This window comes from Fukomys damarensis, unplaced genomic scaffold (genome assembly GCF_012274545.1).
Source record: "Fukomys damarensis isolate Sample0158 unplaced genomic scaffold, DMR_v1.0_HiC HiC_scaffold_25, whole genome shotgun sequence".
Classification (NCBI taxonomy): Eukaryota; Metazoa; Chordata; class Mammalia; order Rodentia; family Bathyergidae; genus Fukomys; species Fukomys damarensis.
The window spans coordinates 11873470-11889453 of NW_022900937.1; the positions used below are offsets into that span (position 1 = coordinate 11873470).

The 15984-nt window shown below is 49.3% G+C and overlaps 1 protein-coding gene across 3 annotated transcripts in view; it reads right to left on the bottom strand.

The window, feature by feature from the left end:
* Positions 1–15984, bottom strand: part of Myo1e (myosin IE) — a 196498-nt gene that overhangs the window by 13207 nt on the left and 167307 nt on the right. For all 3 annotated transcript variants that reach the window (XM_019210159.2, XM_010641248.1, XM_010641247.1), the window contains 7 exons: positions 15180–15324; positions 11352–11466; positions 10962–11131; positions 9125–9270; positions 4076–4222; positions 2504–2661; positions 738–830 (listed from right to left, as the gene is read on the bottom strand). In XM_019210159.2, coding sequence (XP_019065704.1) covers positions 738–830; positions 2504–2661; positions 4076–4222; positions 9125–9270; positions 10962–11131; positions 11352–11466; positions 15180–15324 — 974 coding nt within the window. The remainder of the gene's footprint in view (positions 1–737; positions 831–2503; positions 2662–4075; positions 4223–9124; positions 9271–10961; positions 11132–11351; positions 11467–15179; positions 15325–15984) is intronic.

Consider the following 15984-nt stretch of genomic DNA (forward strand, 5'->3'; position numbering starts at 1 on the left):
TTCGCTATTTCTCTCTCATTGCCGGGCACCAGTGACCACAGTGTAGAAAACATCTGTGAGCTGGGCGCACCAGTGCAGACCTATATCCCACCATTTAGGGAGGCTGAGGCAGGAGGACTGCAAGATCAGGTCCAGCCTGGACAACTTACTGAGACCCTGTCTCAAAAAAGAATTAAAAGGCTGTGGACATAGCTCTGTGCAAAGGCCCTGGGTTCAATTCCCAGTACCACACATATGGAATAAGAGCTTTTGTAGCCATCTCTAGTTCTCCCAGATACTATTGTTGGGAACAGTCCTCCTGGATCCTATTTAAGAACAGACATTTCTTCTTGTTCATTTAGCTGTTAAACTGCAGACGCCACAGCGACACCCGGCGGGGCCAGGCTGACACCTGACAAGTTCATGCTGCCATAACAGCAGCATCCTACACTAAAACTGACAGCATTCTGGCTCCTGTGGGCCCGAACTCCTTCTGCCACAGGAATCTTTTCCTAAGGCAGCAACAGAGCCACGCAGTGAGGTCCAGATGGTCTCCTCTGCCGAATCCAGGCGGACTCTTCCTTCTCTGGAATTCTGGGGTCACAAGCAGGGCCAATGGACTGGTCAGGTAGCCTGTGACAACCAGATCCTACCCAGGACGCGTGCATTTCTTTGCTGATGGGTTTCTTCGCAGTCACATTTTGTAAGCTGTGTGTCCAGATCTGGCGCTCCCCTTTTATGGCACAAGCTGGGTTTACCTGGGGGAGGAGGGGCGGCTCTCATCGGGTAGTTGGCATTCTGAGTCCTAGAGGAATCATCTCTGCTTTGGGTAGTGTTCCTTCGGGTAGGACCTGAAAAAGACAAGCAAAAACAAAGCCACAGTCAGTTCATTGCTGGGTTTTATGGCTCTGGGTGGTTCTTTGGACACGGAATGCTTCTGAGAAGTTTGGGACGTGGCCAAGTTGGGTTTGCAGGAGGGTGGCTGCTGTGGAGACGGGATGTGTGATGAAGTCCTGAGCAGCAGCATTTAGAGGGAGGTTCACAGAGGTAACTGTGACATGTCAGAGAGGCGGGCCTGGCAGAGACAGAATCCTGCAAAGGGTTTCTATTTTGCTGACTTTGGAGAGAAGCCGATGGAACCACCTGCAGTCTGCACTCAAGCTCTAAACAATGCACAGGTGCTCGGCAGGTGGGCACTGCGATGCTGCCACCTGCGCCACTGTGGCACTCGCTGCAGATCTGCCTGTGTCTCTTCTTTCCTTTGAGGGCGCCTGTCCTTACAACAAAGCACCACACCGAGCAGCAGAACAGGGCCAGGTGAGAGCTCTGCAGAGACAGCTGTGATGGAAGGGAAACCAAGGGGTAAGGTCTCACTGGGACATGCAGGAGGGCGGGAGAAAGCCAGCCGGAAGAGGGGTGCAGTGAATGCCTCGAAGCAAAGCTGAGCATCACAAGGACAGACGGACAGACAGACGGCACATGGGCAGTGCGGGGAGAAGTGGCCAGCAGGGCTGCACTCCCACGTCCCCCTGGGGCCTGTGACACTGCCCGCTCTGTTGCCTGCAGGGCCTCCCTTCTCAACCAGCAGCACGAGGTGGGACAGGAGTGTGGCAGAGCGAGAGGCTGGGGGCTGAGTCTGCCCCGTGCCTCCTTCCTGCAGCTCCCTTTTCCCAGGCCTCTGCTTTGTTCTTTGAACTCTGCCCTTCGTCCTTTTATGTAAAATGTCCCTTCACACCTTCCACCAAAACGTGCTGCTACTCTGCAAGTAGCAAGTGATGCACGGACACACACGTGTAATGGCAGGGCAGCCCCACCTGTGCTGTGCCGACTGAACACAAGGCAGGGCATGCAGCCCTTGCAGGACAGATAAAGTCTCCCTTTATCTATGGTACCCCCTTCCCTGACCATGCACAGGCTGACGTTTAGAAAGATACTTGTTATGTGAATATATACAGCATATAGGCTTATTTTCTGCTCAGCATTGTAAGTTTAGAACCATCACTTATTGCTGGGCGTGGTGGCACATGCCTGTAATCCCAGCACTCCGGAGGCCGAGGCAGGAGGATCACTCCAAGTTCAAGCCAGCAGGGGCTACCTGCTGAGTCCAAGGCCAGCCTGCACTACACAGTGAGACCCTGTCTGAAGATGTATATATTGTTATATATAGAGAAAAAAGAATCAAAGGCCGGTGAGGAGCCAGCTGAGGTTTGAAGCCATGCACGTGTCTGAAGCATCTTGATCCCAGTAACACACAGTGAGGCCTGCAGGGTTGGTCCGTTTCTTTCAGATTGGCAGGAGGCTGTATCTGTACTACCGGTCAGACCTCACTGGAAAGGGCTGGCAAATTTGCAGCCCAAATGTTTTAAATGCAGACTTAGCATTATAGTGCCAGGTACATCCCATTAAGAACCGAGTCACTCGGAAGGGCTCATCTTGTCTTCTTTGCTGTCGCGTCGGTGCGCAACACCCCAGCGCTGAGAACGGCAGCGGGAGGGGACGCGGCTGCGTGCGGAACGATACTTACGGGAGTTCTTGGGCAGCCCGGGTCCGATGCTGACCTGCAGCACTTTGTTACTGGGCTTGAGGATGGCCTGGTCACCAAAGCCTTGGTGGAACTGCACCTGCCGGGAGCCCCCTGCACTCCAGGGACCCCAGTTCTCCTTTTTCAGCTTCAGTTCAAGCCTGCAACAGGCACGCGTGATGCAATTAGCAAACTGGACTGAGCCTGGGGCCGACGAGACGGTGCTACGGACCCCGCAGCTGGGACCGCGCGGCCGGGAAAGCTGCTGTTCAAGCAGGCGGGCCCAGACTGCCTCGACAGGTGCGTGGGGTGCGGCGCTCGCTGGTGTGGTGCCGCTGCTGGGGGCCCACGGTGGCACCGGAGGCAGAGACGTTCAGGGCCCAGCACCCTGAGAGCCCAGTTGGCAGGGGAGGGACCCATTTCATGGGCCAGTGTCACCGCCGCATGGGTACCGGGACCTGTGGTACCGGAAGAGGACCACTTCCCAGCCACACCTGCTGTCTATGTCCTTGTGCATCCACTGATTAGTCCTGGTCTGTGCCTGACAGGTGGCAAACACTCAGCACAGGATGTAGTTCGTTACTACCCAGTTAAAGCCTAACTTTCCCCCACCGCGCCCCACCCAGGAGGGGAGGACAATCCAAATCCCAGCACAGGGATGTTCGCCCACAATCCCCAAGCTCACCAGCCCGTCTGCACTTCTCCACACTGCCTGTGTGTCTAGATCAAGCGATCCACAGTCTGGTTTTTAACTTCCATGCCCGTATATTGTAACAAAGACAAGTGACAGCTTCAAGTAGCCATTCACTGGTCTCTCACTCAGCAGTCAGGCTTCCTAAGGGCCACACGCTTGTGAGTGGGAGGAGATGGAGGACAACTCTATTTTACAGATGGGGACATTTGGGAAGAAAAGCTATGGAACTCACTCAGCAAGTGGGAGATTAGAAGCTCCACAGGATGCTGGCGGCTGGCAAATTAGACCATGCTGCCAAAAAGAATGTAGGTTGGACCTGGAGTTTAGCTCAGTGGCACTGTGCCTGCCTCGAAAGCCCAAGGTCCTGAGTTTGATCCCCCGTACCAAAAAGCCAAACAAAATAAAACCAAAAAAAAAAGAAAAAACCCCAAAAGGAATGCAGGTGAGCTGAGACACAAACATTGGCCCTAACATGTCCTCAGCAGGTTTTATTAATTACCACTGGGGGAATCTGAGCCCCTCTTCCCTCACTGTAGTCTCCTGACGGCTCTGGTAAATAAGACACATATCTGCCTTGTCCTGCCTCGCATGGGTGGTCTCTGTCCAGTCTAAATGGTAAAACATCCCCGCCTGCCTTGCAGGCACAAGGACCTGAGTTCGAGCCCTGCTACCAAAACCAAACAAAACAAACTGTAACATATCCATTCCATGAAGTTACACTTCACAGAGGTGCAAGGGAGACCGTGTGAAGTCTGTGACAGCTGTCCAGGCCGTCTTTGCAGGCTGATTCCCAGGCCGGACCCCACATTCCCCTCAGGCTCCTGCCTGGCCCCCGGGGTGGGATGGATGCTCCTCTCGGGTTGACCCAGATCCCTACTTACGTGTTGCTGAATTTCAGAGGTAGGTGCTTCTGGGTTTTCTCCTCATAACGCTTGGCTAGGAGGCTTAAGAATTCAGTTTTGAAGACAGACTCAAGCAAACTGTCATACTCTTGCTCGTGGAGGATGAAAATGTCATCCTGCATGGTGCTGTGAAGAGATTTGGAAAAAATGAAAGCCGAACATTTAAAAAAAATTCCATCACTGACATTATAACCATTATTATTCGGTGCCGAGGAGCAGTTCAGGACTCTGCATGCTAAGCACACGCTCTGCTGCTGAGCTGCACCCCCGGCCTCCTGTCATTATTGTTATTGTTATGTTATTATTGCTGCAAAACCCCTGAGAGGGCTATGCTGCCCTCCTCCCTCCTCATTCCTGTTTCCCTCCATCCCTCTTTCCTTCTTTCCTCCCTGCCTCCCATGATCTGAAAACAAAACACTCGACACTGAATTCCATAATCAAATTGATAAAATCTGTTTTCACAGGAAGTTTATAGCTCACCAAGAATGTAGTCAAAATACTTCTTCTACGTGATTTTTTTTTTCCCCAGTACCAGGGATCGAACTTAGGACCTTGCCCTTGCGAGGCAGGTGCAGCCCCACTGAACTAAATCCCCAGCCCTCTACGTGATTTTTTTAAACCAACAATTTAAGGACAATTTCGCCTGTATTTTTAAAAACCCATTTCAAGATTCAACTTCTGAGTTCTCAAGACTGTAAAAATCCAGAATATTATGAATGGAATGCAGTTGAAAATGAAAATTCCATGCTAAATTCCAAGTTAGCAGAATTTATGATATGATCGTAGCTACTGTAATAAATCTCAGCTTGAAGAACTCTTAAGTGTGGTGACTGGAAGCGAAGCCAGCATCTTGAACTAACCCAGAACCTCCTGGCAGTGGGTCCCCTGCTTCTACTGCTGCCTGTCGCTACTGGATGGCGGGTCACGCAAAGCACAACAGATGAGGCAGGGTAAGCAGCAGGCAGGCTAAGATCAGCACCTCAGGTGACTGTGATGTGGACGGGAAGGAACACGCCACCGAGGGGCCGGAGTGTGGGCAGGTTAGGAGTGAGAGGAAACTCAGGCATAAAAGGGGCAGCACTCAGGAGGGACCCCCGGGGGGACTCGAGAGCAAGGCTGAGGCAAACCCAGTTGTGCCTTGGACTTAGCGGAGAGCGACAACACTCACAGAATTGGGAATTTCTATCTCTTAGCTGTTAGCCCCCACCCCAAAGACTGCAAAGGAGAGAAGGTGCTGTATCTCCAGGTACCTCCCGTCTTCGGAGGATGGGACTTCACCAGGGATTTTGTTTGTTGCAGGTACTAAAAACAGACTGGGGGAAAATCTCTTGCTCTCTTAATCAATATATTTTCTTCAGAATAGGGAAGTTTAGTTACAAAACAGTGCAGTTCTAAAGGAATCTTAAAAAAAAAAAAATCTAACAAGACAATTTCTAAGAACAGCCCTCCCTTAGTTAAAGCCTTTATAAAAGCTTTTCTTGATCATGGAGTAAATGCTCCTTTCAGTAAATTGGAAGATATAGAGCAAATGAAGAAAGTCAAGCTTGCCTGGATTCTGCCACTCAGAGAACCCCATGGCACCAGAAATCCCAACTCCCAGGCAGCGATGGGTCCAGCCAGGGGATGTGCTCAGTCCAACAATGACAACCACTTCCAGGTTCCCAGGAAGCTGAGATTTCCGGAGTGCTTTGGGCATTAGGCAAGGGCTGTGTTGGGGAAGAGCTACGTGACCAGGGACAGGTGCCACTGTGCATAGACCACGCTTAGGGGGCTGCTTTTCCCGCCACACACAAGTACGGGGAAGTCTGCTGACCCTGACTCTTAGCCGCTGGTATCCAGGGCTGGAATGGAGAAGTTATCAGGGGCCACAGCACAGAGAATCCCTGATGCAAGGCTCGATGCCTACCCAAGAGCGTGGTCAGGACGCGTCGTGGTGGCTTTAGCACAGAGCTTTCAGGTCAGAGTCAGATAAGATCAGGACTTGGATAAAAACTAAGTCTTCAAGGGTCCTTCAGAAACACATGCCCGCCTCTTGGCAGTGGACACAGCCACATGAACAGAAATCATTGTTCACTATGGGGGCACCACACCTCCTGACATCTGGCCAAGTCTCCAAGGAAGGCCTGAGGGCTCTGGGCTCATTTTTATACAAATGAGGATTTTTTTCTGTTCAAAGTTTCTTGGTGTCCCATTAAGCAACTGTGGTCTTTACCTCTCCCTGTGTCATTTGTCTTATTTCTACCTGGTGTAATCCTTTTTTTTTTTGCAAACGAAAACTTTAAGAAGTTTCAGTATTTAAAAAAGAAAATTCCTCAAAATTTAATGTGTACTGCCAGGCATGGTGGCACACGCTTATAATCCCAGCACTTGGGAGGCTGAGGCAGGAGGATTGCCACAAATTTGAGACCAACCTGGATGACATAGTGAGACCTGGTCTCAAAAGACAAAACAAAAAAATTAATGTTTACTAAAGGTTAAGAAAAATTGCTATGGAAAATTCCAAATATATACGCAAGTATCTAAGTAGAACAAATGGCCACATATCAGAAAGTTGTGGCAATGACAGATCCGTGAATGACTGTATTTATCGACAGCCTCTTCCCACTTCCCAAACTAGGTTATTTTGAAGCAGAATATAAATATTCTATTCACAAATAGCTCAGTTCGAATCATTAAAAAAATAAATCATTAAAAAAAAATCAGTGTAAATAAAAGAAAAACAAAATAGTACCACAGTACCATGATCATGGCTACGGAACAACAAATACTTTTCCATCAAATACTTAGCCGTGCAACCACCTCCCACACTGCCACACAGCCGTCTGCGGGTCCAGGCTGCTGTGAACAGAGAGCATGCGCCCACTCCACACCGGCCTGAGTGGTGCCGCAGGAGCAGAGAAGGGCTCAGGTCAGGCCGGGGACCTTCGGGCGGCTCACCTGGAGCGTTTCCAAGGCGATTACCAGCCTCACCATACTCAAGTCTGGTAAAGTCTTGAAAACACATACAGATGTCATAACTACTTCTGGGAAGTACAAGACCACTGTTAAATCGCTCCCTCGCTGGGACACACCCATGACCACACCGCCCCGCAGGATCATCCTATGGGGGATTCCCACTCTGGGCTCCATTCTGTACTCACAGACCCCTCTGGGTGCTTTCCCAACCTGGCTGCTGATTACTGGCCCAACACAAAGCAAACGAGGGAATGGGAATGATACTCAGCTTGGCAAGTGTGAGACACAGCAACTGCGATGTGCAGGCATCACGAGATAAAATGACTCAGGCTCTTTTCTTCCCCTTACAGCCGGGAAAACGTTTAGGCTAAGTACCTGGTTTTATCACATCCTATTTATTACATAAAAAGGAAAGACCAGAAGGAAGGGAATTTCTAGATGATGAATACTAAAGAGGATGAAGAGAAAGAAGTTGGAGTTTGCTGTGGTGCCACGTGCCTGTAACCCAGCACTGTAGGAGGCTGAGGCAGGAGGGTGTCAAGTTTAAGCCCAGCCAGGGCAATTTAGTGACTTAGCAAGAGCCTGTCTTAAAATAAAAATAAAGGGCTTGGGATGCAGCTCGGTGTGAAGGCCCTGGGTTTATTCAGACAGATAGATAAACAGATAGATATTTACCACGAGACATTATATCCCTAGTGGTAGTGGGAAAACGGAAAAAATATGAAAAGGTGGAAATTTGGGTGCAAATAATCCATGTTGGATGAAGAGGCTGATAAGTGTCAGAACACTTGGTGCAAGTGTAGCTGTGCTAGGACCGTCCTAAAGCTTCCTCTCGTGGTCTCAGGGACTGAGGACAACGGAGGACAATAGAGGAGTTGCCCTGCCACTGGGCCTGTGGTTTAGCCACAGCTGCCCCCAAGAGCACACAGCCTGCCAGCCGGCCAGCCCAGCCCGGCAACAGAGCAGCTCCTGACAAGGGCAGCCAGGAAGGGCCCGGCTAGGAGGCTGTGACCCAGCCAGTGAAGGGGGTCCAGACGCCCCTGGAGCGTGTCGTGGAGCCCCAGCATGGAGACCTCTCTGTGGCGGAGCTGCGAGGAGGACACGGCGGATTCATCGGCACGGAAACGCTGCCACATCCTGAGCTGGCCCGTTCACAGCACTTAATTTACCCTCACCGTACCACCCGGCCCTTTCTGCAGCAAAATGAGGACCAGATAAAGCTGGAAACCACAGAGGCGCAGGGGAAGGACGGGCACCCAGAGTCTGCTTCGGATAAGCACACTGGAGCCAGGCTTCCGTGCCGGGCAGGTCAGCACCTGAGCACATGAAGGCCCCGCTCCTCCTGAGCACAGCAGTTCGGTCTTCTGAGTGAGGGAGGCGTCCCCACTCCGGCTGACACGGCCGCAGCTAGGGACAACACCTCGGCTTTGATAAGCTTCGCGGAGGACCCTGCAGTGGCTCCTTCCTGCCCCTCACCCTGTGGGGTGTGAGCGCGACTCCCCCAGGGGGGAGCTGGTGGAGAGTCCTTGGCACGGAGCACGCGGGGAAGCCTCACGCACAGCAGCCCCGAGCCCAGAGCAAGCCAGGCGCTGGAGGAAGAGCAGCGGCCCTGCCCGAGGACTTGCACAAACAGCCTCGGCTTCCAAATGCCTGAGAACTCGGAGCCCATGGGAATATGTGGTGACCCCAGGCTGAGGATCAGGAAGGTCCAAAGAAACCTCCATTCCGGGAAACCACACGTCTCTTGGCTTCTGCTGGTATGTTAGGGTTTTCAGCTGGGCTGGGCACAGGGCTCAGAAGCCTCTGTCCTCTTCACTAAAAGCGATTCTCCTCTAAGAGGTTTGTTCTGCACCGTAGGTTTATTTCTATGTGACACCGGCCCAGAGTAGCCCTGCACAGAACTAAGCAGAGGCAATGTAGTCCTGGAATCTCAATCCTGCCCTCCAGAGTCTCCCATGAGACTAGAAGCCCCGGGACTCTTCAGGAAGGGAAATTCCCCATCATGTGGCTGCACTTGGGACACAGATGGCCAACCTGGGGAGGAACGGGGTGGCCCCATCTCCCACCGCTCACCTGAGGGACACGGACAGGATTCGCTCCATCTCAATTCGCCGCTTTACGACTTCTTTCACGAGGCCTTTGTCTGGGCCCTGTTTGACCTTTTCTCGTCCAATTAAGTACAGGCACTTCGGGGTAAGAAGCAGGTCTCGCTTTACACCCTGAAAGGAGAGGCGCTTTCAGAAGGCAGACAGACAAAGTCGAAAAGACAGCCGTCCACATAACAGGCCACTGCTATGGCGGCAGAAGAAAGCTGTCTTGGGTGGAAAATCTTCACTACCCCGGGATGGCCATTCCGTTCACATCTAGCCAGGGCCCTGACAGTGAAGAGGTCGATATAGTTATGAAGACGCGGATACTGACCCTAACTTACTAAATGGCAAATGAACGCAGACTCATACAGGAAACCAACACGGCAGGTTCAAAAGGACTCTCAGGCCAACCAACACGTATGGCGACCCGGCTAATGACCTGCTACAGCATATGTCTCAAACAGGAAACCCCTCCCCGCTCAAGGGTCGGCATGGATTTTCCTGGGAGCCCATAACACCTTTTTAAAAAGTGATATCATTTCATTGCCATGATTGACCCTGATAATCAAAGACGATCATATGTTAGAACGGTGAGTGACCACCCCACAGCCAAGCACTGCTGGGAGACACAAGCACCCATGTTTGGGTTCACAGCTGCCCCATAGCAGCTGGTGCCATGTTTGAGTTGCACAGAATGACTTAGTTTTAGCAAAACAACAGCATCTTTCTTATTCAATTAATACTGTTATTTATTCCATTACTGTTTTTCTGGATGCAAGAAAAAAGAAAATCAAAGAAAAATTGATGAATGAAAAGTTGGTTTCAAAAATAGTGTCAATAGATTCAGTCATAGGAAAATGGATACATATTGAAGATATACTCCTAAGTGAAATAAATAAGTCACACATGTGTAAATACCAAATAGTTTCTCTGGTGTGAAAAATCTGCAATAATACAGAAGATCCTAATAAGATTACTGACACTTAGAAATGGGAAGAAAGGAGCTAAAGGTGTAGGGAAGATGGGATGGGTAGGGAAGGGTAAAAAGGGAAAAGAAAAAAATGTGAGATAATGAAAAGATGGAAATAAAGTATTTGTAGATGGGGAGGGGATGAGGGGCTGAAGGGAGGGCAGGGACAAGGGGAAAAAATGAGAATCAAGACCTGTCATGTAGAGGTACAAGATCCCAACAATGAATGTAACTGTACTGTATCCCTAAAATGTACCAATAAACTCAATTAAAGCTGAAAAACAAAACAAAACAAAAATAGTGTCTACTGTATAGACTACTGTGCAGGTACACAAAATAGATTTATACTGATACATCTATATCATTTTTCTGGGCATAAAAATATCCCAAGACACAAAACAGTACGTAAGGCATATTTTCTTTTTCTAGTAAAGCTAAATATGGAGCCGGGTGTGGTGGTACACACCTGTAATCCCAGCACTTGGGAGACTGAGGCAGGAGGATCGCTGTGAGTTCGAGACCAGCCTGGGCTACATAGTGAGTTCCAGGTCAGTCTCAACTACATAGTGAGACCCTGTCTCAAAAAACCAAAAAAACCAAAAAACCAAAAAAAAAAACAAAAGAACCCTAAATATGGAAATGCATGTTTGAATCAAAAAAGGTCTGAAGGATACACAAAAAATGCCAACAGTGCTTGTTTCTGTGTGTAAGGGGCTGTTTTTCTTTTGGTCTATCTGGGTTAGGGTTTTCTATAATGAACACAGTGTGCTTTGGCAATCAGAGCAGCAAAATCACAAGTTACATTCTACAAAATGAGGAAGCTTGGAGGCTCTCAGGTGGCAGCGTGTACCTTGAACCTCCTGTCGTACTTGGTGACCGTGTCTGCAAAATCAATCTTCTCCCTCTTGCCCACAAACTGCAGGAGTTCGGGGTGCTCCTCCATCCCGATGTAATCCCCGATGAAGTTCCGGTTGATACTGTTTCGCCTTCTTTCCTTCTTGTTCAATAGCAGGTCTGAGGCTGCCAATTCCCGAGATGGGGGAAAAGAGGATCCATCAGCCAGAAAAATGAGGATAAGATACCAGAAATACACAAATGATGTCAGGTTTTCAGCACACTGCATCACATCACACGCCAAATCCAGCAGAACTTTTAGTACGTGTGCTGCTGAAGTGAGCACTTTAATAACCCGTCCAAGCACAAACGAGACTAAATGAATGAGACAAAATTGCTAAAGTACCTTCTTCTCTCATTTGGACATATTTCTTCCGGGCCACAAATTTTCTCCATGATTTCTGTATCACTCGAGCATACCCATCATACTTTCTCTCTCTCATCTCTTCTAGAAGAAACAGCTGCCGAGTGTAGAGAAAACCCATGTGAGTTGAGTCACAAAATTTGAACACTACTTTTTGGGCCTGTTGTTATTTCAAAGACTCTCATATAGTCAAGGACATACATGAGAACCAACCTCCCAGACTCTGAACAAGTACTCACTATGGCAAACTGTCTCTGACCATTTACATTTTTACCAATGTTTTTTCTTTTAATAAAAAGCAACGGGAAATCGCTTGACCTGAGGAAGTTACGATGGTCTCTGCCCTGCTGTGCTCCGTCTCTGTGACTTTCTATCTCCATCTACTAGATAGAGGTTGCATGGCGGAGCCCGTACAGCCTGGAACTAGAACATTCCAGCTTCTGCAGGGGCAGAGATTGTACTTCTGTGGGAATAGGACTGCCCTATCTTTATTTCCATGAAATATAGGCTCCTTGCTTTGTAGGATTCTCCAGGGAGTCAGGATAATTACCTCAGACTCTGCTGGGCTAGTTAAAATCCCGACTCACTAAGAAGGGGTGGGGTCCCAGAGAGCCGACCTGTTTAATGATGCATACTGATTGCTGTACTGGTGTTCAACCGGGATTTGGGATCATGAAGATGACAGCAAATAGCTACAGTGCGCTGAGAACCCAGCGAGGGTCAGGAATCCTTGCAGACCCTTGAATGCTTCATTCAACACCTGGACACCTATAGGAGCTGCCTAATCTCCATTCTCCAGGGGGGTGTGGGAACTAAGGCTGCCAAGGCCTAGAGATCGGACCAAGGTTTTCCAGGTTCCTCCTCATCTGGATGTTCAAGTTTTTCTCTGTAAATCTGTTTGATCAAATTGTAAAATAGGGGAAACCTTCTCATCCACCTTGGAGGTGCTTTACACAACTCTCCAGGAAAAAAACAACAAAAAAAAAATGGACCCACATGAACCCAAAGGAAAGGTAACTAGTCACAGCAAATGTTCCAGAAGTAAAGTGAATGTGGTAGGAAGCAGCTGGACTTGACTTGTTGTCTGTTTATCCGGGTCTATCTTTAGGAGCCACACTCCCACCACTCAACTTCCCCTCACAGCCCCTCACGGCAGAAGTAATATTTTCAAACTGCAAACACCCAGGCCAAGGCTGCTCATCTCCACAGCCCCCTGCAGCGTCTGCAAAGGTTCAAGGGGCCTGTTCTTTTTTTGTTGTTTTTTTGGTACTGGAGATTGCACTTGGGACCTTGTGCTTTCGAGGCAGGCAGAGGAAACACTGAGCTAAATAAATCCCCAGCCCCCAAAGGGGCCTGTTCTGAACCTGGCTGAAGATACAAGTGATGAGCAGCTGGGGAGAAGGGTTAAGATCTGAGCCCTGCTGTCTCCTGTTGTGAGAGTAAACACTGATGTTTCTTTCGTTGTTTGTTGGGTTTCTGAGTAAGTCTGGTTTCCTTCTTTCCCAGAACTAACTTGAAGTTGTCACAGAAAATATACTTGTGACTCAGAGAAACGATGAGGCAGTGAACAGTTCCCAACTTCCGACAGACCATTTCAGAGTAGCTGCGTTTTCGAGTATTCCCCAAAAGCCCAGGAAGTTAAAAATCAGGAACAGCAGACAAAGACAAAAACCAAAAACGTGGACACACAAAACAGGAAAACAAAAGAACAGTGCTTTGGTGCCTGCTGTCCAATGTTGATATTTAAAGCAAATAGAGTACGTAGGTCACTTTGTGAATTCAGCATGTTTACTATGAAAGTTAAGGCAAAGTCGGGAGACTTATCTTCTGTGCAAGTAAGTCACACTGGATGTGGACAGAACGGACTAGAAGGGGAAGGGATAGGAGAGAGGAGAAAGGAGAGAGAGAGCGGGAGTGGGTAAGAAAAACAGAAAGGACAGACAAGCAATGGTATTAACGCAACGTGGAGGAAAGCAAAGCAAGAAAACCCAAAAATAAATCTTGGCTCTGGATCTAAATTCTCAAAGCTCAGCTAAATCAGAATTTTAAGAGACTATGAAAAATATTGAGGTTGTTTTAATTTCATATGAACATTTAACAAGCGGAGAAGTAACCGCGGGAGAACCTACAGTGCTCCAGGTGCACTGACAGATCCCTCCATCCCAGTTTAGAAAGGGCCGGAATTGTCCTGTGGGTGGCTTGATGGCGCATGACACAACAGTTTCACTTTATATTTGGAAATGAAATTGCTGCAAAGCTACAAATAGCTCAGAGTGGAAAAATGCTACCACAAACTTTTCATAAACGGGTCCTATCGATGGGTGCTACTGTTTATTTGATAATCTTTACAGTTCCCAGAGCCATTCAGTTACAGCCAGAGCAGCACTGAGTCTCAGGCCATTCCAGGAGACAAGAACAGAGACTGGGAGAGGAAACTAACGGCCAGGCCAGGATTTGTCTGAAGTTCAGTGCTCTGGTTTCTACTAACACGATAATTTTCCATTGTGCCCCCTTGGTCTGATGACTGATTTTGCCAAGTTTTCTTGACTCTTGAAGTGGGATCTTGTGATAACAGGAAATTCAAGAATTGAAAATGCCAGACCTCAATGCTAACAATTTCCCAACTTAAAAAGCAGCATCCTCAATTCATAGCCCGAACTAACCAGGCAGAATTACTAAGGGGCTTGGAATGATTCCTGAACAAGGGCAGAACTTCAGAACTTCCTGTGGACTCTCACCAGGCTGCCCAAGTCAAGCTGTAGAAGCTACACAGTATGTGTGTGTGTGTGTGTGTGTGTGTGTGTGTGTGTGCACGCGCGCACGTGCAATTGTCTTACTGGGAAGTACACATGTTCCAGAGACCCAGAGATCTGTTCCCTTGTCCTTCCTGGGCTCCCTGATGGTCCCCAAGCACAATCTTAGGACTCTGGCCCTGAAGTTGGCTCTGCCACCAGGAAGAAACCTGAGCCTATGTGTCAAAGGAGTGTTCTGTCACCCAGACAAGGACAGAGTTGCCCAAGCTTCCTTTGCAGATCAAAGAAGGGCCCTTTCTGCTTATACATAGGGTGTAACTAAGGGGCACTTTGTGTCCAAGGCTCTGGGAACACACCGGTATATGAAACAGGCTAAGTTTCTGCCTACAAAGGGACTGCCACGCGGCAGCAGAGAGACATGTGGGTGTTATGGCTTGTATCTAGATGTCGCCACAGAGCCTCAGGTGCTCATAGGTGGGGCTTTTCGGAGGTGGATGGATCATGGGTACGTGCTACTAGGATCAAGGGTATGTGATACCTAAATTAGTTTAGATAATGGAAGCCCTACCCTGGGTGTGGGTGGCACCAGTCAATAGGTTTACAGCCTGGACGGAATAAAACGGACAGAAAGAAGACAGGCTCACTGCTCACTTACTGCCTCCTGCCTACCCTGCCATGGACTGTTTCTCCTCTGTCATGCCGCCCTGCCTTGGAGCCAGCTGACTCTTGACTGAGACTTTTATAAACTGTGAGCTTAAATAAACCTTTCCTCCTTTAATCTATGGGTGTTGGGTGTTTTGTCCTGGTAAGAAGAAAAGTTCAGACAGTGGGACACGAAATGATGAAAAAGCAATACCTTTCTATACATGCTAAGCGCTCTGCAGAAGAAGGTGGCTGTGAGAGCCATGCAACAGCAGTGCTGCAGAGAATGACCCACTTAGACTGGGAGCGAGGGAAAGCTCTGTGGGCTTTGAGGCTCACATCTGAAGCGTGGCTGGAAATGGGGAGCGGCAGCCAACCACAGGGCTGGACTGGCGAGGAACGCACGGGCACTCACAGATTCGGGGGCTTTGATGAACACTTTGCTCCTGCCCAGCTGGAACTGGTCACTGTCCATGTTGACAGACTGCAGCAGGTGCAGGACACCCTGCTTCTCATCACCATGCCACACTGGCCAGGTGGCTTTGGTCAGGATGGCGTACCTGTGTGGACACATGGGGAGGGAACATCAAGCCCAGCTGGGCCACCTGGCTCCCTGCACCCGTCCCGTCCACTGTTTCCACGTTAACTCCTGGTGGAAATCTGCCTGCCCTCACACTGTCTAGAAATAGTACTGTTAAAGGTCATCAGGGACAACTGGCAGGCAAAATGAAGCAATGGTCTTTTCTCAAATCCAGTCTCCCTGGGTTGCAGGGCACGTAACAAGGACGGCAGGATTGGACGAAGTCACCTATACAGCATGCGGCTGGTCTTATGAGGCACCAGCCTTTGTCTCTGAATGTCACAGGGCCCGACCATCTGCTCCTGGCTTCTGCATCCCTTCTCCTCGCTCTCTGGTGACTCCACTCCTCGGAGGATGCAGCCACACGAATGCCCACATCCAAGCCGTCTCCTCTGCAGTCTGCGCTAAGCTCGGAGCTGCTGGCTCCTCCCCAGCCATGTCCAGAGCCCTCTAGGACACCCCACCAAATCGCCTCTTTATTTTCTCCCACAGCAAATAAAGCTTTTCCTTCAGATCACGGACCACCATTTGCAACGTCATTCATGATGACAGTCATGTTTGTGCTTATTTGGGGAACATGTGCTTCCCCTCAGGAGATCTGAACCCCTGAAGGTGGCTGCCCAGTCTGGGAGCTAATGGG